This window comes from Colletotrichum spaethianum, assembly GCF_022836535.1.
Source record: "Colletotrichum spaethianum MAFF 239500 DNA, contig66, whole genome shotgun sequence".
Lineage (NCBI taxonomy): Eukaryota > Fungi > Ascomycota > Sordariomycetes > Glomerellales > Glomerellaceae > Colletotrichum > Colletotrichum spaethianum.
This window is the reverse complement of record NW_026054836.1, coordinates 142,185-168,188: the sequence shown is the minus strand read 5'-3', so window position 1 is coordinate 168,188 and position 26,004 is coordinate 142,185. Positions and strand designations below refer to the sequence as shown.

General features: G+C 58.0%; 7 protein-coding genes across 7 annotated transcripts; 1 reads left to right on the top strand and 6 right to left on the bottom strand.

Moving 5' to 3' along the window:
• Positions 1–355: 355 nt before the first annotated feature.
• Positions 356–3,697, bottom strand: ColSpa_12589 (putative transcriptional regulatory protein; the record flags this gene model as incomplete). The annotated part of the gene is made up of 3 exons (XM_049278801.1): positions 356–644; positions 683–2,491; positions 2,541–3,697. The coding sequence occupies 3 exons, from the start codon at positions 3,695–3,697 to the stop codon at positions 356–358; spliced, it is 3,255 nt and encodes a 1,084-aa protein (XP_049134758.1).
• A 3,477-nt stretch (positions 3,698–7,174) lies between these two features.
• On the bottom strand, positions 7,175–7,384 carry ColSpa_12588 (uncharacterized protein; the record flags this gene model as incomplete). The annotated part of the gene is made up of 1 exon (XM_049278800.1): positions 7,175–7,384. The coding sequence occupies one exon, from the start codon at positions 7,382–7,384 to the stop codon at positions 7,175–7,177; it is 210 nt and encodes a 69-aa protein (XP_049134757.1).
• A 6,051-nt stretch (positions 7,385–13,435) lies between these two features.
• Positions 13,436–13,663, bottom strand: ColSpa_12587 (uncharacterized protein; the record flags this gene model as incomplete). Its single annotated transcript, XM_049278799.1, has 1 exon — positions 13,436–13,663. One exon carries the CDS (start codon positions 13,661–13,663, stop codon positions 13,436–13,438), a length of 228 nt encoding a protein of 75 aa, XP_049134756.1.
• A 2,240-nt stretch (positions 13,664–15,903) lies between these two features.
• ColSpa_12586 (septation initiation network scaffold protein cdc11) lies at positions 15,904–20,112 on the bottom strand (the record flags this gene model as incomplete). Its single annotated transcript, XM_049278798.1, has 2 exons — positions 15,904–19,138; positions 19,187–20,112. 2 exons carry the CDS (start codon positions 20,110–20,112, stop codon positions 15,904–15,906), a joined length of 4,161 nt encoding a protein of 1,386 aa, XP_049134755.1.
• A 149-nt stretch (positions 20,113–20,261) lies between these two features.
• On the bottom strand, positions 20,262–22,355 carry ColSpa_12585 (separin; the record flags this gene model as incomplete). The annotated part of the gene is made up of 1 exon (XM_049278797.1): positions 20,262–22,355. The coding sequence occupies one exon, from the start codon at positions 22,353–22,355 to the stop codon at positions 20,262–20,264; it is 2,094 nt and encodes a 697-aa protein (XP_049134754.1).
• Positions 22,356–22,730: 375 nt separating this feature from the next.
• ColSpa_12584 (uncharacterized protein) lies at positions 22,731–23,411 on the top strand (the record flags this gene model as incomplete). Its single annotated transcript, XM_049278796.1, has 2 exons — positions 22,731–23,187; positions 23,242–23,411. The coding sequence occupies 2 exons, from the start codon at positions 22,731–22,733 to the stop codon at positions 23,409–23,411; spliced, it is 627 nt and encodes a 208-aa protein (XP_049134753.1).
• Positions 23,412–23,504: 93 nt separating this feature from the next.
• ColSpa_12583 (NAD-dependent protein deacylase SIR4) lies at positions 23,505–24,643 on the bottom strand (the record flags this gene model as incomplete). The annotated part of the gene is made up of 2 exons (XM_049278795.1): positions 23,505–23,849; positions 23,987–24,643. 2 exons carry the CDS (start codon positions 24,641–24,643, stop codon positions 23,505–23,507), a joined length of 1,002 nt encoding a protein of 333 aa, XP_049134752.1.
• Positions 24,644–26,004: the final 1,361 nt, after the last annotated feature.

Below are 26,004 nucleotides of genomic sequence, written 5' to 3'. Positions count from 1 at the left end.
CAACGATACCATGTACAGGTTTCCCTCGTCCTCTCGAATCACCAGACTGGCACAGACTGGCACAGACGGGCCACGCATCGTGAAAACCCCCATCAAAAAGTGAATCGCATCGTTTTGTTGGCATTAATGGTAGGTATCTCACAAAGTACATCGCAAAATCGCTAAGGTAAAAATCCCGCCAGACCCTTTTTTTATCCTGTCCTGGTACCATTCCGTCCTTTTGCCCGTCATGTAGTCATTAGTAGAGGAGAAAACATGAAAAGAAATCCAAGACATGTAGAATGTACAGGTGATATGTGGCTCACAGGCACGTCCGGCGCCTGCTCCTACTGTCCCACGCCACGTCGAAGCCGCTTCAGCGCGCCCCGTGATGCAAGCCGCTGCCAAACATGTTGCCAAACCCGTCAATGTTTATACCCATGTCCTGGCCGATTTCGGGCGGCTCCATGTTGAACGGCATGAACCACGCGGTCGATGCCTCTTGAGCCCCATACCCGGGCATGCTGTCTGGGTGCCCGGGGACGGGCCCACCCATGCCGTTGGGGTTGCCGCGCTGGGTACGAGAGCGAGCGCCCTCCCGGTGCGTCCCCGAGGCGCTGTGGGCGCTGGAGGGCATGCCGTCCCAGTCGATGCCGTCGAAATGGCTGATGTTGCCCTGCTCCATCGAGTACCCGCCAAAGACAAGCTGCCGGTCGAGGGCTGCAGGATCCCGTTCTGCTGGTTCAACGACATGTTGAGCAAGTCGGGGGAGTAGAACGACGGCGTGCCCGGGTGATGGTGCCCGAACTGGCCGACGGCAATCGGGCTGATGGGCGAGAGGGCATGGTAGTTGGATCCCTGCGAGTGGGTTGCGGTGAGGGGGTTGAAGCTGGTTGGGCCGCTGGTCTGGCCGCCGAGCGAGCCTCGCATGCCTCTCTGCTGCTGCATGCGAGCACTCAGCTGCTCTTGCGCGGTGACGGCGATGTTCTCGTTGGAGAGCGGCTCGGGGCGGCTTCCATCCGCTCTCGTGCCCGTGCCCAACTTCTTCCCAGCAAAAGACTTGCGCTTGAGCGGGTTGGGCCTTGAGGAGTTGCCCTCGGTGCTGCGAGGCGGCGACAGGTTTGTAAAGTACTCCTCCACGGTGTGCAGCTCGGGCTTCTGCTCCAAGACGGCGTCGTCGCCCTTCTCCTTGTTCTTCAGCGTCGCCGGGTCCGAAAAGTCGGATTGTGAAACTCCGTGGGGGTATCGGTCAAACCAGTCGCCGTACTGGAAGATGGGAGAGGCCGTCGAGGCCTCCTTGCTCGAGGACCCTTGTCGGGCGGCATCGGCGTATGTCCGGTATTGGTCACGAAGGTTTTCCGACATGTAGTGGAACATGCCCCAGTACCTCTTCATCTTGGAGAGGAACTTGACGTTGGTTGCCAGGTTCTTCTTGGAGGCCGCCTCCACGGCAGGGGTGCCGGAAAAGATGCCGAGGATGTGAATGGTTCCCGAAGAGAACGCGCAGTATCCGACAAAGGGGGCCGTGACCATGTGGGACTCGGCGTCTTTGAGGATCTCCGAGATGCGGTTGGCCGCTGCGAATGTCTTGTCGCCAGCCTTGGTGACAAAGTCCCTGGGAACACCTTGGGCTGCGGGGCTGTTTGGTGTTGCCACGGCGACACGGTTGAGGAACAAGATGTTTTGATGGATCGCGATGTGAAGGAAGAGAAACTGGTTGGCCATTTTTTCCGTGTCGTGGAGCGCCAGGTTCTCTGGCGAGTATTGCAGACCCTCGGGGAGGTTATCCAGCAGCTTCTCCGCCTCTTGGAGCAGCGTGGCGTACTCGGACTCCGGGCTCCAAATGGGATGGGGGTCGAGCTCCTTTCCCCCCTGATTGAGATAGTTGATGACCTTCCCCCAGAGGGCGATCGTCTTGATCATGTGGGCGGCAACGCCCATGTTGTCTTTGGCGTCGGCCATTTGGCCATCGTCTGCCGACACCGGGTGGGGCACTTTGCCCTTGAGCGTCTCCGTCGGCGCCGGCATGTCGAGTTGGAAATACTTCTCCTTGATCGGCAGTGGTATGTCGATGGTCTCTTCCCTCACGAACGTCGGCCGTTCTGTGCCCGACGAATTGAACCGATCCATGAGGAAGCAGGCCCACATCGTCCTCCGCCGAATTTCCCGGTCAATGAAGCTCAACTGTGACGACCCGTTACGATTGAGCGGATCGTGGTCCAGGTCCTTGTGGAGTTGAAGAGCGAACGCCATGCGGATCGCCTGCCCACCGAGGGCCCAACTCCTCCCGCCGTGACAGGTGCCGAACTCGTGCAGGCCCAGGATTAATAGGCATGTCAAGATCGTGATGTTGGGCCATTCGTATCGCCTGGTACAAATGTCTCTGGCATGTGATGCCCACTCTTCCCCGCGCAAGAAATTGGGTGATGAGTTATTAAGCTTAGGGTGGCTGGAGAAGCGGGCGGCAATGGCGCAAACAGACAAGATGAGAACGGGTGGCAGCGTCCCGGCCCTGCGAATTGGTCAGCCTTGGTTAGCACAAGCTGTCTCACGAGACGTACCTGAGCTTTCTCATATAACTCGGTTTGTGAAGCAGGTGATACGCTTGGCCGTAAATGTTCTCGAAAAATACCTCGGCTAAATGTTCCTGAATCTCCTTGGACGGCAGTGCATCGAGTCCCTCGAGGAACAGCTTGTTCTCTTCCGCCTCCTGCGCCTGAAGGGACGTTGGTTTGTTGGACGCGTCAAGCATGGTCTTGACCGGTGCTTTCGCCCAGTGGTCGAGGTCCTGGCCGAAGGCTTCGTCGGCAGCTCGCTTCTTGGAGCCGGCCTTAGCCGCGGGGAGGGTACCCGGAATTGCCGGTTTGACAACGGCACGGGTCAGCGACGCGGCATTCGAGTCTTGTTCGTTTTTCGGGACGATCTTGATGATGCGCTCCTCCATGCGCTTGAGTCTCTTGTCCAACATGGCCATGTAGTCGGTCCTGGGCGCGGCTTTCCTCGTCGTCACCTTGTACACGCAGGGGATCCGGGAGCGCAGGCAGTGCTTGCAGGCGGGCTTTTCCCCCGAGCATCGGATCTTCTTGCGTCGGCAGGCGATGCACGCCAGCGGAAGCCGCTTTCGTTCTTTGCCGGCCTTGGTCTTCAATTCACTCCACGCGGGAGTCTGGTCCGTCTTGTCGTCCTTGGCCTTGCCGCCCATTTCGGCCCCGTTGCCGGCCGCCTGCGCGGGTAAGCCGAACTCGTCGGCTCCGGCATCTTCCAGGGGATTGCGGTCGGCGTGGCCGCTGTCCTGGCTGCCATCTTCCGAGGTGATTACGCTATGGCGTCGCTGGTCCGTTGCTCTTGCAAAGGGAACGGGCATGACGGTTATGGAGTTTTGGCGGCCACCCATGGACGATACCGAGGGGCGGTGCGACGTCGGAAACATGTCGGAAGCATGGTCTGGCTCACCGAGAAACATCATTGCATTCTGGTCGTGTAGTTCGTGGGGCGGGAAGGAAAAGTCGTCGGGAAAATGAGAAGCATCGACGAGACTCTGGGCGGCGCTGTTGGACCGCATGCCGTCATTTGGGGTTCCGGAGGAAAATGCTTGATGGGAGGCCGAGGAAGTGGTTATATGGGAATGAGCGCCGGGCGAGTCCAGGCCGTGCTGCGAGTAGTCGAGACTGACAGCTCTGAATTGTTGGTTTTGGAGCTGCTGCAGACTAGATGACATTGTCCTTTGTCATGCACGAAACAAGGGAAAGATCAACGGAGAGGCGACGACTGTGGAAAGAAGACGGTCCCGGGCTGGCTCCCCGCACGCCGGTGCTGGAGGACGGCGGTTGTCCCTGTTCCTGTTTATGTCTTTGGACCGCGGTGTAAGTGTGATTGCTTGTGTGGGCGTAGTGGGGGTCACAGCGGTCGCAAGCAAGGACCATTACAGCGAAGACTGGTCCTGGGGGGCGAGGAGCAGTCCGGTCGCTTGCCCCGTCCTCGTCGGCGGTCTCGTCTCGTCTGGTTGTGCTGAGGACTTGTAACCTGTTCGTCGGCGGCAGGTGTTACAAAGTTTAAGAGAAGAGGATGAGGGAATGAATGGGTGGGCGGGGAGAGGAGAAGAGGCGTCGAGATTTGTCGCAGAGAATAGGTTCTGACTCGACCACTCGTAGAGCAGCACCAAAAAAAAAAAAAAGGACCAAAGACCGAGGGGAACGAGACCAGGTGTACCTCAGGTCAAGCGAGGTCCAGGCCGAGAAAAACCAAACCAAAGCAAATCAGCGGAGCAGATGTGCGATTTCAAGAGGAGATGGGGAATGTCGCTGGCTTTGCTCCAGCAGTAAAAACTGGGGTTGGGGGAAGGAGGATGGTCGGCCGGGGAGGGGGAAAGTGGAGGGGGGCGGCCGTGACGAGGGGGGCGTGTGGTAATCGACGGCGTCTGATTGCGTGAGAGGGCAGTTGTGCTCCAATCCAAGTGGGCGTGCAGGTGTGGTGCAGATGCGCAGGCGTGCATGCGAGAGCGTCTCCAACTCTCTGAGCAAGCAAGCGTTTTCGGCGGTGAAATTGTGGGGTGCCGTGTCGGTGCTGGAACGCGGCCGGGGGGGTTAGGCTGGGCTGTCGTAGCGTGTGCGCTGTGTGTCCGTAGTGTAGAACGGAGGACCTAGGTCGTCTGCGCGAGTTCCATGCAGAGACAAGTGCTTCTCTGTTTTCACGCTTCGTCACAGGGCATCTACTCGCTCACTCGCTGAGCCGAGTGACAAGCCTCTGAGCCCGCAGGTAGGGCGGACAGTGTGTATCCAGCGTTGAGGTAGTGAGGTTCCCGTCGCGGGTGCTGATGATGCTGGTGGTTCTGGTGTTTTGGGTGTTTCGGCTGACAGATGCTATTGGCAGTGCTGACAATGGCTGGCCGACGTTGGCTCTGCTTACACCGTGATCCCAGTCCTCAGTGGAACTCCCTCTCCAGGTCTTAGTGCGGAGGCGAGGCGCTCGTTCACCTCGTCTCGTGGTGTCTAGATGGGGACCGGATGCCCAGGAACCTTAAGTGATCCAGACGCAGACGGACACTACTATGCCTGCGGAGTGAGTGGGTATGAGGTGACCTGTCGTTCCTCGTTGTCCTTGTCGTCGCGGTCGTCGTGGCTTGATCGCAGTGGCGGCTGGTCGGATGCCCGAACGGCACAGCGGAACAGTCAAAGACCCCGGGTGGAAGCAGAGCTGATGCCCAACGTCGTCGAAAGAAGTATTAACCGGGGCTAAGATGGTGCTGTCTGTAACTTTGGCGGCGCAAGACTCTCTTCCCTTTCAGGCCGAGGCTCGGTGCTGGCCTAGGACGGATTGGACGAGGGAGCTAGTAGAGAACCAACAACAATAGAACTGCACGGCTTGTGACGTCTTTGGGGATTTGCGGGCAATGCATCGAAGATCCGCCAAGCTTTGCGAGAGAGGATAGCTCGGTTGGTACCTGAGAGACAAGAGGGGCGTGGGGTCTTATAAGGATGAAGATGAAAAGAAGAAGTAGGTAGAGGGAGTCGCAACAGAACAGGTAGAAGAGCGCGAGGTGCCACACGAGTGTCCGACTTGGGATCCTAGGCGCGACGGGGATGGGTAGCAAGTCTGGCAGCCAGGGTTGAAGTGGGTGCAAGTGCAGGCCACAAAAACTAAAATCAAACCTGGTCCCTGTGGTCTGTGTTATGAACGTCTGTACACTACGAAAGGAGACCATTGTGCAGCAGGCCCTGAGGATGTAAACATGGGACATAGGGGAACGAACAAGGTCCCGCGAAGTCAGACATACATTGCTGGGTCTACTGGCGCTGTGATGTGAAGGAGGCGCGGCAGCAAGGGAAAAAAAAAAGAAAGCTTGGCCCGGTACCCTCCTGTTGAGGGTACGGACATGCTCGCCAGACTGGCGTCATCGGAGCAGTATCCTCCAAGCTCGTCTTCCTTTCCGCTGGATCTGAATGGTGCATCCCGATATTCGAAACCAAGCGGCATGCTGTTGCTGTACGTCTGCAATTGGGGTCATTGTAGCGAGTGCACACATAAAGCTGCTGGACTGACTCGACATCCTATATGCTAGAAAATTGACAGCAATCAACAAGATGACCGTCACAGCACGCGGCGGCCCTACACGTGCATGGCGCCTGGGCCAGGGCTTCGAGAGCAGCTAACACTCCTTGCAGTACCGTCTTCGCGCTCTGCTTCCTTGCCCACGAGAACTCCCCAGGACTCTGCTTTCCTTCGCCCTCTCCGGCCAGGTGGAGCTGCCTCTCGGCTCTAGTGGTCGACGCGGAGGAGACGCTTGCTATGCGTCCCGGCCACAAGACCCACGATGGCAGTGCAGTGCAGAGAGGGTACAGAGACACGAAGTGGACGGGAGAACCGGGGAGGCGTAGCAAGTGGAGGCAACTACAGGTACATGCAGTCGAAAGAGCCCTGGAGGACGCGCCTCATCAGGAATGGATCGCGGAAGAAAGTGAAGGGCCGGAAGTTTGGTGGGTCCTCGACTAAAGCCATCTCCCGGTGCGAGTAGGTATGTACGCCGTACTCAGATGAGATGCCAAGCGGATGCAATGTTCCTGGTGAGCCATTAGTGGTTCTACTGAGCAGCAAGGCATGGAGGCAAGGATACAAAATGGGCCCAGCAAGACAATCGTCCGACCGCACGGTGATCCCGTCCGCGAGGCTCGCAAAGCATGCAGCAAGCCCTCCCTCAATCCAGACTGCAATGCCATTCGGAGGGGCTCCGTCTTGCATCTTGCTATTTCTAATTGGTATTGGTGTTGCTATTCAGGGACATCGCGCACCTTGACTCGACCGTCATTGTTTGAGCCTCCAGGACGTCGCAAGCGTGCCAACATTGGTCTTGAATATAGAGTTGGAATCGCACTCGTAGTTCTGTGCATGGTGTTTTGAGAACAACACAAACGTCCTCCAGCCTTCAGGTGATCTGTCGGTCATGTGTGTTCACGGCAAAGGTGCATTCCAAGCAGGACACTCGAAGCTGGTTGGGTGATGAAGTCAACCCCGCGGTACCCCCACCGCGGCGTCTAAGACCTTGGGAATGCAGTGACATCCTCACGGGCATACCAGTGCCGGGCCTGTTGTTCGTAGGAGGGTGTCTTCTAGGACACGCCAAAGAGAGGGCCGTCGAGCTGCCATGGCTTGTTGCGAAGCTATTCGGCAGTAGGTTCCACCAGGAACGGTCGCAGGCGGCCTAGGGACCCCGGATACGGGCCAGGAGCGGCTGCGGCGAGCTCGCGTCGGTCTGGCCATGATCCGTGTTTGTCGGGGCCAGCCCAGACCACCCTACAGCCCTGGGGCCCTTATCTGCTGCAGGTGTGTTGTCGAATGTGTTGGGCTCTCGAATGGCAACCGCATCTGTACGGTATGGCGTCCGACTACGACCCCTGTCGCGGAATCCCATGTTAGGGCAAGACGTGGATTGAACTCTATCGATATTCAACAGCAGACAAGCGCGAAATCTGGCGAGGACGCCATGTAGCTTGGGTTTCAGCGGCGCCGACGCACTGGGGCGTAGGTGTAGGCGGTTGGGCTGGGCGCTTTGTTTGGCCAAAGTTGGATTGTGGAACTGGGGTGGGATGGCATACTGGAAAGTGCAGTGCCTGGGACCTTGGTGCTTGGCTCTTCTTTCGACGACTCTACCGGTGTACCCCAGCATTCATCTCAGTTCGGGGTGGGAACGAAGGGTGATCTTACTGAGGGATGAGAGGCCAAGATGGTGAAAAGGACGTCATTCAGCTGAATTAGGGATGATGTAACTTCCACCCATGTCGATGCAGAATCAAAGCTCTGATGATGATGAATAGGCGACATGGGGTTTTGGAGATTTGGGGGCCACGGGGAACGAGGGGTGTCGATTCCTCACAGGTGGCGGCCATCTCGAACGGTCGAAATTCGGGGTTGGCAAGCTGAAGAAAGACAGGGTGGTGGGCTTGGAGGTGGTAGATCGTGATATGTCTGAGCGATGATAGGAGGACGAGGTGAGGGTGCAGCAGCCTGCGCGACAGCAAAGCCGTGGTGAGTGTGGAGGGCCCGCGCTAGAACCAAAACCCACCCCAGCTAGTCGCTTTTGTTTCTGCTGTTGTGATTGGTCAATCAGGTGTCGAAGTTTGATTAGGTAAGGATGGAGACGAGGAGGGTCCTGTTGAACGAGGTAGGTACATACACACACATGCTGTCTTTGCCTTCCATTGAGGAAAGGCCGCCATGGTGCAGGTGTGGTCAAACTAAGAGTCGGTCCTCGTGGAAGGCACGAAGGGGCGTGGGAGAACAAAGACAACCAAACCCTTGCGCCAGCCTCATGATTTCACTAATCCTATAACTTCACTCAAATCAAGACATTCTTGGGGCATCGAGCTCGAGAAACATTGACGTCTGTTCAGAGCTTCGTCTCCAAGTCATTGTCTCGCATTGGCGTACAGATTCCAGAAGGTGTCTCAGGGCCCGCTCAGCGCGACTCCGCAAAGACGGCACGCAGGAAGATCACCACAAAATGCGGCACAAGAAGCCGTACGGTCAGTGAATGATCACCAAGGGCCTATTGAGACTGAGCTGCCTTAAACCCTGCCCTGCATCCAAGACCTTCTGTCTGTACATGGCTTGACCCCAGCCGAAGCACTCCTATTGAGTTCGACAGGGCGAGACCCGGGGACCTTTGCCGGGCCCAATGACCAGACTTGGTTAAGACTGGCCACGCTACAAGGGCGCGTGAGATCTGTTGCTTGGTGGTGCTAGTCTATCAGCCACGCAAGCCTGGAAGCCTTTCCATCTCAGCAGCTTGAACTCTTTGCGGACTTGGGGTCAAACAATTGGAGGAACAAGTAGGGAATATCGCACGCCGTCTTCCCACTGAATGCGTTCCTGGCATTGTCCGTGCCCGCTGGTCAGGTTTGATTGTGGCGCCCGGCTCATCCTCGACTCCTGGCTTTTCCCCTTCGTTCATACCTGAGCCATCGTATTGGCCTAAAACCCGGTCCAATATCGGAAAATCGCTCGACACCCGTTGTCCAGACTCAATGGTTGAGAGAGTCATTAGGGAATTTGCCTCGTTTAATCGGTCAAGGGGCGGCGCCATGACTAAGATTCCCGGATGCAAACTATAGGTTCTTACGAAGCATTGAGAGAGCAAGGACCTACCTGCCGCAATGTGTCACACCTCTCTCAGCATCTAGCCTGTCCATGTGACGCGCAGCGGCATGTACCTCTGTACCTGCATCGGTTGGGATCCAAGCTCCCCCTTGGTCTCGTTCTTCCTTCCAAAACACCACGCTTCAGTGAAGACATTGGAGTCGCACAGAACACACGGCATACAAGAGACATTTTGCTTCTCCCGTCTGGTCTAGCATTGACTGATCCCATACTACAGGCTAATTGGCTCGAGGGCCCCGCAATCCATTCTTCGTCGTCCTTTGCTCCATCCACATTCCCCATTTGACTGCCCTCTGTGCTCCTGCTTTGCCTCTCATCACAACCCCCATCCAAATAGGCGTCGTCGCTTGGTCCATCCCCCCAGTCTCCCTCAGCTTCATACTCATCTTCCTGGCTTGGTTGATCTCCCTTCAGATGCTGTCGGAGGTTCTCATCAACAACCGCCAAGCATCATCAGGCCTTTTCTTCCATATGTTCCATGCTGAATCGCATGAACGGTCTCAACCCCGGCAAATGGCCTCCCCAGGGTACGGGACGCGGTTTTGGTTCAACATGCTTGGTTGAGTTTGACACGCCGTCAGCCAGAACGTCAAATGTCAACCAGGAGAAGGGGTGGAACTGCCCTTGTTACGCCACGACTATTCTTAACTTGGCTCTTAATCACAAGGAAGTCCGACTTCAGACAAAAGCAAAAGCCTACCTACCCACGCCCTTCCACCACCAAGAGTAACCCAAGATCAACACATAGGTACTCACGTTCGACAGCCCTCGGAGGCGGCAAGGCAATCACTGGGATTCACCCCAGAACCTCCTCCGGTTTCATACCCACTCTCCGTGCCTGAGACCCGTCTTAACGCCAGCGTGTTAACCCTCCCATCCCTTCCTAGGACCCCTGACGGCGCGAATCAATATGCTTTTTCTTCTTCCCTCTTCCAGCGTCCTGTATCTTACGAGCTGCGTCGTCTACGGCAGGTCACTGCTGAGGGGGGTTCTCGACTTCAGCCATCTGGGTTCAGCCGTGGGGGTGGAATCGAAGTCGATGAAATAACCTTGAACAACCCGGGGGCGTATTCCGAGGCGGCCTGTGACCTTTCCCGCTCTTGTCTCCGTCAGGACAATGCATTACGACCGGGAAGCATCCCAATTGAGCAATCGCCGCCGCACTGCCCGGGTTGACATGGTTAAAGTCATTATAGTTGACCGAGGATCACTGGCAGGCCACGACGACGACGACGACGACGACGACGACAGTGCTCCGGAGGGATGCTCCGCATCTTTTGACGGCATCTTCCGGGCTAGTGACAAGTCTTGTACTTACTCGCCTGCCACGGTCTTCCGTTACCTCTGAAGGCTGATGGCGAGGAAGTCACACACCAACCTCGCACTCGTAAACATCGCCACCTTGCTCCAGAAGCTACTACTACTATAGTAGCATTCGTAGGATGGGGAAATTTTGACACGAATCCCAGCAAATACTAGTACAAGCAGCCACTTGGCCAGGGTAAAACGCGTGCAAGTTGTCAACAGTTTGTTGACACCGCCAGTCTGCCTGGTACGCTTGTATGTCCACGCCCCCTCTTTTGAGGTAGCATTGCTGATTTCATCAAACAGATCAATCATGTATCTCGGAGCTTTTTTCGCAAATCTCATCTCGTCGCGTACGTATCATACCATCCCGCGCACCAGTCACCGCGCCTCCCCAGCTGCCCCACTCCTTGTCGTTGCTTGGGTAATTACACCATTGGCTATACAGCAGGTCGCTCGGGACCAGCTCGTCAACCGGGGATGCAACAGCGAGCGTGATCATGTACACTACGTGTCGAGCCATGTATGTCTCCCACCACCCCGGCCGGATGATCTCCGTCGCCTCGTCTCTGACTCCCCCAGAGAGTGACATTCAGGACCCCATGCTATGCTTATCCACGATGGCCTCCAACGCCCAGGCGCAAGTGACCAGGATGACCAGCCCTTTTCATTTACGCCTAGCGGTGGTCCTTTTGTTACTGATGACAAAAACTGACCCTCGAAAGCAAACGCCGCGCAGTCGAGCTTCCTCGAGCTTGCGCAGCCGGTGGGTGGCACGGCAAGACAAGTTTCGAACGAGCAGCTCCTGCCGGCCGCCCGGCCGCTACAGATTTGAACCATATTGCACTCTCGCGGCGCGCCAACGAAAACCACATATGCTCAGGATTCCAAGACGCTACTGCATGCGAGGCGCGCATCAGTTCTCAAAGCCGAGTGCCGCCACCGAAATGTCAGCTGCCGTATCGATTCGTGTAACCTAAAGCGCAGCACTTGGTTTTCAGAACGGGCTTTCACGATGTACGCAAGTGGCTTCTACAAGACCCGAAAGGGCCGGCGCGCGTGCCACGTACACCGTACACCGTCACGTGTCGACACTGGTCCCGCGGACTTGCATCGTGAGTCACCTTGCGTTCTGGCAGACTTATGCTGATTGCATAGGAAGAGGAGCAGAACTGCCCCTGGCGCAACGCAACGCAACACGAGCATCTGGCGGACCGGTGTAGCTGTCAGTCACAAGAGCAAAGCAGACAATATGGCAAATGGGGTTCTGGCTAAATTCGGACGACGGGCAAGTATGGACGCAGAGCTGCATGGAAGCAAGGCCAAACCTCTCTCCCTTCTCCCGCTCTGACAGCAGGGAAGACGACGAATAGGAACCCAAAGGTCCCTGACAATGACGCTCGGAGCGCTGCCGTCGTTTCCCCTCTCGATCTCTTGGGCGAGGGGCTGCCTCTTGCGTCCAGGGGTCAAGTCACACTGTCGTTGAACAGTCTACGTGACCTTGGCGTTGATTGAAGGGACGACCTTGGAGTTCTGGGGCAGGATGTGCCCTCCGGTGGGCATTAGTCTCCAACACTTCCCCGTCAGCCTCTCTCACCAGTACTAGGTATCCGGGCACAAGGTGCAGAGGTTGCGGGGGGATCACCGTGCGATGAAGGGCTTTGTCAGGACACCCCGGCGGTGGGGTTCGACGTCGAACTCTCACCGGGACTGGTCAGCGGCGCTTCTCTTTGCGGTGTCTGCAGAGGGGCGAAGGTTAAAGGTTAGAGAAGACGCTTGCTTGGTTTGAGAGGAGATGAAGAGGTCTTGGCCATCCTTACTAAGTCATCACCAATGTACCAAACGGTCTTCGTCCTGGTGGCCAGAAATTGTGTTCAGTGCTTGCTGGTTGTTTGCCCTACCTTATGACATGGCCCTGCCAGTACAGCGGCAACCTTCATCTACTGGCATGAACGGCGCGTTTTCTCGGTGCAATCTACTATGTAGCGTTCGAGCGTGCATCTGTCGTATTGTGGCCCGTCCGCTCCCAGGCCGAGCCCACTCTTGCCCCATGGCATTGACGAATTATACGCGCCGTTCCCGTCGGCACCCTGCCTTGTGTAGGGATACGCGACGTTTCGTTACCAGCCTGGGAAACAGCTTCCCATCACACGCCCTCCTCTTCGCCGCCTCACACCCATCAAGCGTCTCTGGTCCCCATCCATTTCCCTGTCATCCTCAGTCTCTCCCGCAAAAGCCCCCCTCTGCCCCATTAATCGGCTCGTCCAAAGATACGACTGGCTCGTCACATGGACACCATAACCACGGATGTGTCTTGATCTGCACCACGATGGACAAATGTGCGAATGCCCCTCCTACGGCTTTGGCGGAGGGGCTTCAGACGGAGGCGCGAAACAAGCAAAGGCGACCGGCCCTTCAGAGTCCCAGCAAGCAGACGCCAGGCCACCAGCTTCCGCGCCGTCTTGTCCGCAGCCGCCCGCCGCGTTTCGGAGGACTCCCGGAACACAGCTAGCCAACAACCGCACATGGCGCCCGCCGTGGGGACGAGTTACGGTGAGACCGCAAAGGATCAAGAGGCTCGTCGATGATTCTTCACCAAAGCCCTTCTTGCCCCTTGGCCCTCTCTTTCAGGAACGTGTCCCCGTCCAAGAAGCGGAGCAAGCGTGACAAAAGAAAATAAATGGGAAACAACCCTTGCCGTTCCCCGGCTGCTGCTCGCCATCTGCTCTATCTTTAGTACGCCTGTCTATTCGCATTTCCTGCAAGTGCCTGGGCTAATGGAAGACGTCCCAAAGCGTTACAAGACAATTGTTTCATTCTTTCTCCAAGCTGTCTTGTGGCTGCGCTTGCTGTCGACCTCTGGAAAGTACCGCTTCGAGGATGAAGGAAGTATCTTGCCGCCCCCTCTGACGGGCTGCCTCCTGACGTGGATGCGCACAGATGCTTCCCATGCACATATTCACATGGCCACGCTGTCACGGGCACGCCGTCGACGTAGGTGCTAGGCGTAGGCGCCCCCGGAATACCGGGCGTCGAGCCCGCGGCGCCTATGGAGGGCCTTACCTCGAGATTCGGCGCTGAATGCGAGGCACAGAGGCTTCTTCAGGCTACCCATACCGACGTCGATATAGCCTCCACCACTTTCAGCCTCCAGGGCCCCCGGCCCTGACTGACAACCAACATGACGCCACCAAACACCACCGTCGCCCAGATCCCGCCCGCCCATCATTGTTGCTCACCGACCCGGCTGCAACTCCATTTCGCAATCCGGCCTGGCAGGGGTCGTGTGGACCGCCGCACGAGCAACGTCCGTGAGAACGGAGGACTGGGTCACGTCGCTGTTCGGGGAGGCCATACTCCTGGAGGCCTTGCAAGACCTAATCGGGAAAGAAATGACGAGTCTAGATGCTGAGCCCCCCTTTCACCGTCTCGGGTTGCCCCCGACGCTGCGTAAGAACCCTCTCAAGAAGAGGCGTTTCCAAGGGTACGATGTTATCTTAAACAGGAATATATAGAGCCGCCAATGAAGAGGAGCATCCTTCTGAGCCCAGTGACAGGGGTCAGATAGACCTCCTTCGCCTCCCATCTGACATCACAACTTTCACTGTTGCGGACAATAACACCGCATCGGGGATCGGGTCCATTGTCAAACACGGGTTCGTGTACAGGAAGAAGCTCGAAGACGTCGGTTGTCCCGTCCCCATCCAGCTTTCCAAACTCGCTAAGCTCGACTTGCTCTGACGATGAATACCACATCAGATCGGAGCTCTCGCTTCCCACGAGATCTAGAATTAAGAATATTCTTGCCATTATGCCGGCCGTTCTGCCTCGACCAGGCTTGCCCGGAAACGAAACCATGGAACTGGAAATGTCCAACCGAGGGGCGCAGCCACTCATCAATGGGAGCCTCGTGATACACTTGTAGAGCAGATATCTCGAAACCCCGGCGCCCGTGGCCCCGAATGGATGGATATCGGCTCACCATGCGTCCTTTTCAGTCTTGCTCTCTCCCCCATCTCCGTCATCATATCTCATATTTACACCGCAAGGCCGCTAGTTTGACAACTAGCTTGCCAAAGCTGCATGCCAGATGGTCAAAACTCGACGCCGCCTCCTCGTTTCCTTGTCTCCCTGTCCCCAAGGCACACGGGAACAGAAACACCAGAAGCCACTGCTCTGCTACCCCGGTGTCCTCTGCACCTCTCTACGGTACCAAGCTTCTGGCATCACAGTCGTCCGGATGAGATCACCTCAGACACAACCGAGCCGCTCGCTCTCGCAATCCTAGGCCTGGTCCCTATATTCCGCAGCATTCTACCCGCGCTCCCATTCTCGCTGCTCGAAACCTCGACGAGTCGCCAGCAATGGCATACGTCAAGTAGGGAAAACCTCGCCGGCCCTGGTCCAGCGAGCAAAAGAACACCCCACGCTGTGGCCTCGACAACCTACACCGTTCCATCACCCCGTCGTGAATCATAACGGCCCATTCGGACCTACTCCTGTCGTCCCATCCGTGTTTGAACCAAGCATAGGACGCCACGAGCCAAATCATTCCCTTTGCAATCTCCCACGTCCCCATTCCCAGCGTCTCACAGCCAACCAACAAACTCACTCGATCCCCTCGACTAGTCAGTCCCGTTGATGCAAATGTCCAGACACCGCCCCTTGGTCGCCCTACCTTGCTCTTCCATCATCTTCCCTGTTTTGCCATTATTCGTGCCCCTTTCCAGAAAGACCACCTTCAGAGGTTTATTGGGTCCTCTTCGCCTGGAGGGTGAATGGAGAAAGACGCCAGACAGGGCCCGATATCGCGAGCAGCTATGGCAAGCAGGCAATGTCGCGCCTAGTCTGGCCCGGCCCAGCCCAGTCTAAAGCCCCGTCAACACGAGAAAGCCCCTCCTCCCCTCGACGGCTCTTCACATGCTTGACTGCCCAACCTGGCTTGCCTCGGGGCGTGATCCATTTCCATCTCCCAGCACCACTGCCTCCTTCCTGTGCTCCACGACCCATACCAGATGGACGCATCAAGGACAAGACAATCTTCATCTCCGTCCCACCCCGCGTCACGTCAGGGGGGTCACTGAACGACAGACAACCCTTCGAGAAAGGAGATGAAGAGGAGAAAAACTCTGTTGGTATAACCCTCTGCTTGACGTTATCAAAACACGCTCTCTAAACCCCCCACATCCCACCCAGTACAGTACAGTGTAGACTCCGTAAACTCCCCTAGACCAAGCAAGAGGCGATCCCAACCTCCCCAATGCCGCTTGACCCCTGATACTTTGCCACTGCTATGATGACAGCAGCATAACCAAAACACGTTCATCCAACTCCCCAAGTTCATGCGATGCTGCCTGTCGAACCAAAAAGAGAACATCTTGCTTCCCTCCTTTCTCCTTTCCCCAAGGATGCTGTGTTCCACTCCTCCCCCCCCCTTTTCCATGTACACACACACCTCCACTCCCCGTCTCACGCGCCGCTGACCTTGGCCTTGCCAACATACACAGGGATGCCGTACACGCACACCGCGCCCGCCGTGATGTACCTGAATCGGCAGGCGTCCCTAGCCCTGGCGACGGCTTCCACGAGCGAGGCGCCCCCTCTGGGACCCTCGCCCTCGGTGGGGTTCGTCGCCGTCGTCTTCTTCCCGCCTCCCTTTCCCTTCTTCTCCGCAGCAAACAGGCCCTTGCCCTTGCCCTTGGCCGCCTTGCCCTGCTTTCCGCCATCGTCCGCAAAGGTGCCCCTATCCAGGAGCCCCCACTCCTCGAACAAGCGGCCGGCGTACCGGTCAATGTCCTTGTCCGTCACGTCCCACAGCGTCCCCACGACGGCGGGACACCCCGCCAGCATGTAGTTCCACACCGGGCCGTGGCACTCGTATTCGCCGACGTTCTGGAGCGACGCCGAGCTGCACCCCATGAGGAGCGCCGCCGCCTTGCACTTCTCGAGCCGCCTGATGGTCTTGCCGCGAATGTACTGCGCGCCGCTGCCGTGGCCAAAGTAAAGGACAATGTCCGAGCCCTTGAGCGCCCCCTCGAACTCGTCCTCGGTCGGGTTGCGTGACACGATGCCTGTCCAGGAGTCGCCGAGGGCCTTCAGGGGCTTCTCAAAAGTGGCGAGCGTGTTCTTGAGGTCCGAACCGGGGTTGAGGATGTACGTGCCGCCGAGGGGAGACACCGTCTGTCGGCGGTCCTCGGCGTCCTCGTCCTGGCCCCGAGCGGCCCGTTGCTCGAGGAGCAGTCTGCGGAGGCAGGACAGCGAGGGCACGCGGGAGTAGGCTAGCCCCTCCATGCACGGAAGCGATTCCCAGGGAAAGGCGTGGAGGGCCTTGTCGAGAATCAGGATGCTGTGGGCGCCGTCCTCAGGGTCCGAGGTCTTGGCCGCGGTGTGGTATGCTTGAAGGGCATCAAAGGTGTCCAAGACCATCGAGTCGAAGTCGATCTCGTCGTATGCGTTCCTCTCGCCGTGAAATTGCAAAATGTCCACGACAAAGTACAGCAGGTCGTTCAGGGGCTCCTCGAGATCGCTGTCCGGCACCGACGGGTCGCCGAGACCAACAAACAGGTCGAGGATCCGCGGCTCCAGGGCAATCTTGGGGGTCTTGCTCGTCTTCTTCCCTCGGACTTGCCTGCGCGATGGGAGATGCTTGTCGAGGATCTTAGAAAAGGCTTTTTGAAACTTGGTGAGGAGGTCGGCGCGGTGGCGGTGTTGGGAGAAAATGCCCTTGAACCCGCCCAGCCAGATTTGCTCAACGTTGTCGAGGAGGTCCTTGAACCTGTTGTCCAGGTTCTCGCGCTGGGCCCACCAGGCCGACTTTGCCCCCTTGGCCGTGTAGTCGCCCGCATTGTGACAGCTTGCGTTGGTTGCCTTGATGATGTCCATGAGCTCGGCGTATCCGTGCTGGAAGTCGAACAGCTCGTCCTCGCCGTCCCGAGAGGCCACGCGCTCGAGCGGCAGCCGCAGAACAAAGGGGGTCTGGCCCGCCCGCAACTTGGTGATGCAGAGATCCTTGCGATTGTCGCTGAGCGAGATCGACAAGACGCTCCACGACCCGGGGATGATGTCGACGTAGTCACGCTGGAACCTCGTCATGTCGTCGACGGTGATGATGCTCGCGCGCCTGTCATCCTTGACCGATAGAGCCAGCGGCCACCCCATCTCGCTGAAGCTGGGGTTGAGCTGTTCCGTCAGGACGGTGTTGCGCTCCCGCTTCCACGTCAGGTTCCGCGCGAACTCGACGGAGCAGGTGGCGTATCCAAAGCTTCCCATGTTTTTAGGCACACGCTGGGAGGCCGCTGATAAGAATATGCCGGTGCTCTGGAGCAGCGCCGAGATGCGATGAACCAGGTGCCCGTTTCCTGAAACAGCGGCGGCGGCCTGGGCTTCCATCAGCTGGGTCTGCGCTTGTTCCAACGTCTCGACAAAGGTGGCGTTGTCCTTTGACGCCTTTCGCTCGGCGGAGGCGGCGCGACCCTGGGCCTTGCGAGGCGAGTGGCCCGTCGGCGACGTCTTTTCCGTGTTGTTCTTGTCGGGCACCGCGTGGACTGAGGGGTAGGAGATTGTTGACTCCTTCACCACGGAGAAGACAGAGTCGCCCTCCATCTGCTTGGTGCCCTGCTCGATGAGGCAGATCGCTTCGCCAATCTGCACTCGCAGAGACTCCCGCAAGCTGCTGGACATCTGCTTCGCCTCCTCGAGGAGCGATGCCGCGGCTGCCCAGTCCCCCTTGCTAAGGTGGACGAGGGCCTTGTACATCAGCATCGAGGCCCTCAGGTCGGATGTCTTGTCGTTCGAGGCGACGACCACAGCCTTGGATGGCGCGGCGGTTTTGGTCTTCGGGGCCGCAGCCCTTCTTGTCGTTCTGGTCGCTGCCGGAGTCGCTGCCTTGGTGGCTCTAGTTCTTCTGGTTGCTGCCGGGGCCTTGAGCGTGAGCTTCGCCATCTTAGTGACGACCTGCTCATCGCTGACCCCGGTGATGGCGCCGCGGTTGCTGTTGTTTAATGTGCCGAGCGTGACCTCGGCGAGCTCGAGTAGCAGATGCTCGTTTTCGTGGTCCTTCATCTCCCCGAACGAGGCACTGAGCTCGCAGGCCAGCTGGAACGCTTGGCGTGTGGGCTTGACGGCCGTGGCCATGAGTTGTCTTGCCTCGTTCAGGTAGCCAATGCTTTTGTCGAGCTTGCAGGCCTTGATCCATACCGAACCAATCCAGCTAGCCGCTTGAGCCCTGTGGATTGAGGCGTTCGTCGAGTTTGCGATCTGGTGTGCTTTTTCTGCGTAATACACCGTCTCCTGGAACATTCCCAAATGGGCGTACACAGAGGACAGATGCAAGACGGCCCTCAGCAGGCCGCAAGCAAGAGCCCAGTTGTCGGGGCCGTCGGACAGCTCAATCCGATCCGTGGAGGGCTCCGTCTTGATGATGCTTTCCTCGGCGTCAGGCGAGCCTTGCCTGGAGGTCTGCTTGTACTCTTTCCTTGGCGCCTTCTGCCAGCGAGCCTCCAGCTTGGTCCAGTCCTGGTACAAGATGCGAACGCTGGTCTTTGCGTGGAACAACGCATGCTGGTATTCGCCCTTGTCCCACTTGATGCGAGAAGACAGGCACGCGGCCCTTGCCAGAAGGAGCTTCCTCTGGAGCTTTGGCGCTTTTCGAATAGCAGAAGAAGCCTTTTCGAAGGCGACCTCGCCTTGCAGGAGCATCTTGTGACTACGTCGTGTTAGATGTGGGTCCTCACTTCGGGGCGGGAAAACTTACGCAGCATCAGAGTTCTGGTTCGCCAGCTGGTACTCTGTGAAGGAGATGTGGAGGTTGACCGCAGCGAGATCGGGGCTGCTACCCGTGGACTCGACAAACTGCTTGGCCTTGTTGAGGATTTCCTCAGCCTTCTCGGAGTAGCCGAGGTGAGTGTACTGGTCTGCAAGGTTGCTGTGCGCCTGGACGAGCAAGTCTGTTGACGAGTCGGACAGCTTGGACGAGACATCGGCCGATAGTGTCAAGACAGAGAGCAGGAACTCATCCTCGCCCCGGAGCTTCGCATACTCGGCGACCGCGTTGAGCTGCCTGAGAAGCCCCTCTGCGTCATTTATCTTGGTCAGGAGCTCGTCCTTGGTTTGGCAGTCGTTGACGAGGGCGCGCCAGACGCTGATTGACTTTTCAAAGTCGGCCGCCCGCCATTCGGTCTCCGATGCGACCAGGGCCAGAGTAGACGAAAGACCAGCCTCCAGGTCAGGGACGTAAGAGGCCAGACCGCCGTCCTCGCCAAAGGTCTGGTCCCGGCACAGTTGCAGAGCTGCTTCGGTTTGTTCACGGAGGCTTTGGAACTCGTCCCGGTTGCCGATGGCCATGGTCAGCAGCTGAGACAGAGTGCGGAGGCGGCGAATCGGAAAACGGTCGGGCGAGTAGATCCTCAGGAGGGCTTCCTCCACCGGGTCTTTGATGTCGCTGGGTTTCGAGTCGCCGGACGAATCGGATAGGATGAGCTGGATGATGCGCTCCAAGACCGCTGCTCGCTCAACGTCCGCGAGGAAGAATGTCCAGTCGTTCCAGGACTGGTCGAGCTTGACCATGGCTCCCAGGGTCCTCGACAGCGTCTCCGCCTTGACACTTGCGCTCCAGGCCACGGCTGGCGACTTCTCCGATAGCGAGGCTGCCACGGTAGCTAGGACGCCGTCCTCCACCATGTTCGTGCAGATGAGCTTGAGCGCGTCTCGGGCGTCGTTGACCCTACCAGCTCGTTCACAGAGGTCCGCAAAGTACTCGAGCTTCGCTGTCGTCTGCGCCTTCTCCTTTTCCTCGGGGGATCTGTCCTTGACGCAATCAACGGACCGTCTCAGGGCCGAAGGAGTGTCTTGTCGCCGGGCTTGTTTTCGGCATTGCGGCGGTACCAGTGGAAGAACATAAAGTAGAGGTGCGAAAGTTTGACGTGGTGGGAGCTTGCAGCGTCTGCTTTGGAGCCGGCGGCGCTGATGTCGCCCATAGATTCGAGCAGCATGAGACACTCCTGGAGAAGGGCATCGAGCGATCCCCAGGTCATCTTGTCATTGTCGATGTGTGATTTGGCAACCATCAAGGCCGAATCTAGGATTTGGGAAACGGATGCAAGCAGGATTTGTCTCCTCGACTCGTGGCGCACGTGTTCTTTCGGCGAGGCGTCTCTTGTCGGCGCTTTCCCGAGCCATCGGATGGCGAACCGGGGGAACTGAAGTACGAGATTGTTTAATAGTTCGTCAAGGTTGTCGGACGTGTCAGTAGTCTTGCTGGCCAAGATGCCGACCACCGATCTACGGGCAGCAGACAGGTTGACCATGAGCTCCTCCAACTCCGTCACGTCGCCTTTGAGCGATGCCTGAAGTGCATCAGTGACTTCCTTCAGGAGCGTCGACAGCTGTTCTTGAGGTAACGGTGTCTGTTTCGCGTAGACAGCCACAAGCTGCGCAGCGACCGCACAACACTTCGCTGCCGAGTCGCTCGCAGGGTCCAGGGTTCCCTTGACCTTGGAGATCCACTCGGCCGATTCCTTGTACAACCGAGCAGTCTGGGCGACCGTGCCCAAAGCCTGGTAGATCACGGCGAGTGGGGATTTTGACGATAGGGCGGCCTCCAGACGCTGGGCCTTGGTCATGACACTGATGCGGTCAAAGACGGCGGAAGATTTTCGGTACGCCCCAACCGGGTCGAATTTGGCTCTGCGTATGAAGGAAGTGATGCATCTAGAAAGTGGCGAAATGATGTCCTTGTCGACGTCTGCCTTGTGGCCGACCATGGGCCACCAGTGCAAACGCGCCTCCAGACCCAGCGCCTGCAGTTCCAGAGCGGTGGAGGGAGAGCAGCTCAGGCGGGAGTCTACGGCCACTTCGTCATCTTTACTCGACAGGCTGGGCGCCAGTGACAGGAGCAACTGGGAGAGCAGGTCAAGCTGCCGTGCAGCCTTGGTCTTGGCTTGCGCCGACTCTTTGGCTGATTCCAGGAGGAGGTTTGTTGGCGATGTCGGACAAGAAGAGACGATATACGGCAACGCCGCTTCTATGACTGCTGCCTTTTTGGTCGCGGACATGAGACGCAGGACATGTGTCTGAGTCGTGATGACAAGACCAAGAGTCGGTCCGGAGAACTTGGCATCGCCAAAGTCCAAGAGCTCCGCAAGCCCTTTGACCTTGGTGTCCGCCGCGGTCGGTTTGCCTCCTTTCGCCTTGGCCTTGGTCGAAGTGCCCATCGCGTCGAGTCTTCGTTTCAGAACCGTCAGCTCCCTCAACGCGTGCTCCTGGAGCCCCAGCCCAACGAGCTTGCCAACGAGGGAAGACATGCCACTCTCAAGCTGCAGGTCTGGAAGCATCACCGCGCCGGAGGTCTGGAGGGATCTCAGGCATGCGAACGCAGTCCGCAAACACTCAACGGTGGCGAGACAAGATATGGCGGGCGCCGTCGTAGTGGTTGTCGTTTTTGCGGGCTTCGGCGTCATGATGGGGGAGGTCGAGGTCCGGTTCAGCGAGCGTGGCTGCATCGGGGTCATCGGCATCGAGTTGGACCGTCTCAGGGTCCGCTTGCTGGGGGGTTTCCGTAGGTCGTCGCCCGAGTTTTGTCTTCGGCATGGTGTCGTGGGCTGCGCGGCGGGTGCAGGCTTCGATGCCTCCGTCAGCGACTTGAGCGCGACATTGATGATGTGCGCCGCCAGGGCCGCCTTTTCCTTTGGCGTGAGTTCCTCCTTTTGGCTCGCCGTCGTGCCAGCCCGGGCCGACCCCGTCGGCTTTCCTCGTGTCATCGTCGCTGCTTTCGTCGTCCTAGCTGTCGTCTTTTGCGCCCCCGCAGGGTTCTCGGCCTCGGTCGCGAGAAGGTCTTTGAGGAGCACCGAGGTTGCTGATGTGCATGTCGCGGTCGATGCTGCCGCCGCCTTGGCGGCGTCTACTTTGCTTTGTAAAGAAGTCATGGAGTCGTGTGTATCAGGGTCATAAGCATATCGTCATGAAGTCTTCATTCCAAGAAAATTCGACAGGCAGATGGCCAAATGAGGGCAATGCTGTTGTTCGAGATGCAGTTTGGTGTGACTTCATGCAGGTCCGTTAGGCGTGCGGTTGGCAGTTGTCAGGTCTCGCTAAACACTGCCCCGGGGCGTTGCCCGGAGCAACCGCAATCCCGGTTCGGTCCGTGCAGCAGGGTCCAACGATGCACGGACCATTCCGACTGGAGGAGCCGCGATGTACGTGCTCCCGAACTTTTTTGCTCCTCGAGGCCAGACGCCCTTTCGTACGAAGGCGACATAGAATCACGACCTTTGCCACTCGCGAATACCGGAACCCCCAGCATGACACGAATCGCCACGCAACGGCTGTTCGCGGCATCGCCGTGCCTGCGGGCTGCGGCATTTGTGCAAGCTAACCATCGCCCCCTCTCCCGCCACGCGCGGCACGCGAGCTCCCTTCCCACGGTCGCTCAGCTGGACTTCTGGAAGTCCCTCATCCCGAAGCCGTTTCGGTCAGAGGAGAAGCTCCGCGATGACCCCATGATCAAGCGGGTCAAGTCGAAGAGGAAGAAGGAGTGGAACCCGGCGACCTTTTACATTGTCATCTTTTTGCTCATCGGCTCCATGTCCATCAACATGCTGTCGACGAAGCAGGCGTTTGAGGCCTTCTCGCGCCAAGCAGATGTGCGCATCAGCGTTCTACGGGAGGTTGTTGAGAAGCTGCAAAGGGGTGAGACGGTTGATGTGGAAAAGGCATTGGGCACCGGCGACCCTCAGAAGGAGCTGGACTGGGAAGAGAGTAGGTTGCCATCACGCGAACACCACGTAGGGGATACTAACGAGTCGTCACCAGTGCTGAAAGAGATCGAGCGCGAGGACGTGTCCCGTCAAAAGAAGCAGGAAAAGGCGCGGCAGGCGGAGGCCGCAGCAAAGAGCAAGGCCGAGGCGATTGCGGCGCGGCAACCGACGGCGGCACCCGAGGCTGTCAAGACGCCGGCACGGGGCATGTCGAGCTTTTTCTAGGGTGCAAATGGAAACGCTATGAATTGGTACATCTCGTGGGCTATGACAACATATCTTTGAACACGCCGTGGTTCTCCCTAGGGGCTGTTCCGCTCAGGCCCGGCCCCCTCTCGGCATCTGTTGGAGCCGCTCGACCAGCGCTGGGAGTACGACGTCGGTGGACACTTCAGTCCGGACTCCCAGAGCGCCCGTTGGATCCGGGTCCGGCACAGCGGAGATCTGATCTTCGCCTCGCACGCCTCCCGTGTTTACAATGGCGATGGGCATACCCCGATCCAGCGCCCTCTTTGCCAGCCGCCATGCCGAGTACGTGGCCAGCGACGTCCCGAGGATGAGGAGCCTTCCAGCCCCGTCAATGGCCTCCTCGGCCGCCGTCTTGACTTCGCCAGCGATACTCTCGCCAAACATGACCACGGCAGGCTTCAAGATCCCCCCGAGCTGGTGGACTTCCACGCACCGTCGTGGTCGACCTCAATGACATGTTTGTTACCTTCAGGCGTGGAGGGCGGCTGCGCAAGGCAGTGCGGGCAGGCTGGGTATCTAAAGGTGGTGTAAGGCGCGCCCGGCAAGTCCACGTCTCCGTCGGGGTTCGTCCTGATGCCCTTGGCCTTGCGCTCGGCAGGGTTCTCCGTGTCGAGAGCCCCAGAGGCCAAAGCCTCGACGAGGAAGGCAGCCCAGGCGGGGTTGAGTCTTGCAAGCTCGTCTTGGAAGACGTCTCTGGGGTACTCGTTCCGGCAAGTCACACAGACTGTGGATCTCAGGTAGCCGTGCAGCTCCAACGTCGGAATGTCAGGATGAGCTTTTGAGTGAAAAGAGTCGACGTTTTGTGTAATGACGCTGCGGACCAGGCCCAGTTGCCCTAGGTCCCGGATCGCATAGTGGCCATGGTTAGGTGACGCCTTGTGAAGCGACGTCCAACCCAGGAAACTCCTCGCCCAATACCGTTTCCTGGCTTCGTGATTTGCGAGGAACTCGTGGTAGTAAATCGGACGGTACGTCTTGTTCACACGATATGTGCCATTGACGCCTCTATAGTCGGCGAGCCCACTGGACACGGACAGGCCCGCCCCAGTCAGTACTACGGTCGACCTCGGCAGGTCTTTAGGAGGCGGAGCCGTGAAGAAATTCTGGAGGGCCGCGACAGCACCCGGGATGGTATTTGCGTTGCTTGGGCGGACAGTGGGAGGGGCCAAGAGTTCCGTATAAGGAATGCGCATAAGAGGTTTGCGCATTGAGGCGACGTCGCGTTGCGTAAGGCTATCGGGATGTGGGCGAGGGGTTCCGGAGCTGTCAATAGCCAAGGGGGGTGAGGTGGTGCCAGCAGATACGGGTGCGCCGTGGAGGCTGAGCGGGAGACGGAGAGGGACGGCAGGCAAGGAGGTACTGCCGGAAGCGGGCTGTTATGTGGACATGCAGCACGCAGCGCGAGTTTAAGAATAGAGGTGTGCAAGGGACGGGAAGAGATTTCTAGACAAGCGCGTGTAATTGAAAACGTTGCGACAGGCTCATCTTGAAGGCCAAAGGGGGCGATCTCATGTCAGTGGTCCATTCGTCATGATTCGGGGTCCAGCCTCACAGGAGACCCGCCCCGTCTCCACAGGATGACCAAGCCCGGTGTGGCTTGACGCGACGCTTAAGTAATGGAAGTCGGACGAGTACTTCGTAAAGGGTTTGCTTCGCTACGACACGGGCCATTCCAGACATGTCAGTCACATCGGACGTGTGACGACCCTGCAGCAAGTTGGGGAGATCGCTTCGCCAGATGCCACTGAGCAATCAAACGGTTCGTCGTCTGTAGGGGAATTCCAGGGGTGTCGCAACGTTGTCGATTCATCCAATGAAGCGCCGGCCTACCACACCACAGCGCCTGCAGTCCGAAGTGCCCTCGTGGAGGACGGCGTTCCGCTGATCTCTTCTGGATCTTGTCGGCTGTGGATGCATTTGTGTTTGTCCTTTGCTGAGAGGACAGATGGACATAGTGTACTCTGTATGGAGGGATTTCTCCGGATCAAGGATGGCACCTCGAGCCGATGGGGTGTCCTGGTTCGACCACGACTCAATTGGTATTAAAAGAGCCACATTGTAACGCTTCCGGCCAGGTTCTAGGAGACAGGTGGGCATGACTGACACATGGCGATGCTCACCTCAGGTACAGTGAGAGCTGTGTTTCTGTGCATGGAGCAAAGGTACCCGCACTGCAGGGCAAATAAGAAAGCACACTGAAGCATCCTCCCCATCTTCAATCCCGGCGGCGCCGGGGCGCAAAGCGTACTATGTACGTTTTGGTTTCGAAGAAATTTACAGCCTGCCAGCTCGCGGCTCTCTGTTTGGTTGACTCGAGGTGAGGTGGACGAGCCGGCAAAAAAATAGAGCGTATCCAGGGATCCGTATGTTCGCTCTTGGCATGGAAGTTCCATCCATCAGTCAATCCAATTCATCCAATTCGCCTTGTGGGGGGTTTTTTCATAGCAGTGCACCAGGACACCGCACCACCGCATAATTCACTACAGCACAGCACAGCAGTAGCAGCAACAGCAGCAACTCCCCATCCCCACCTCAGGTTGCGTCCCCATCACCACGGGGGGCCCGTCCG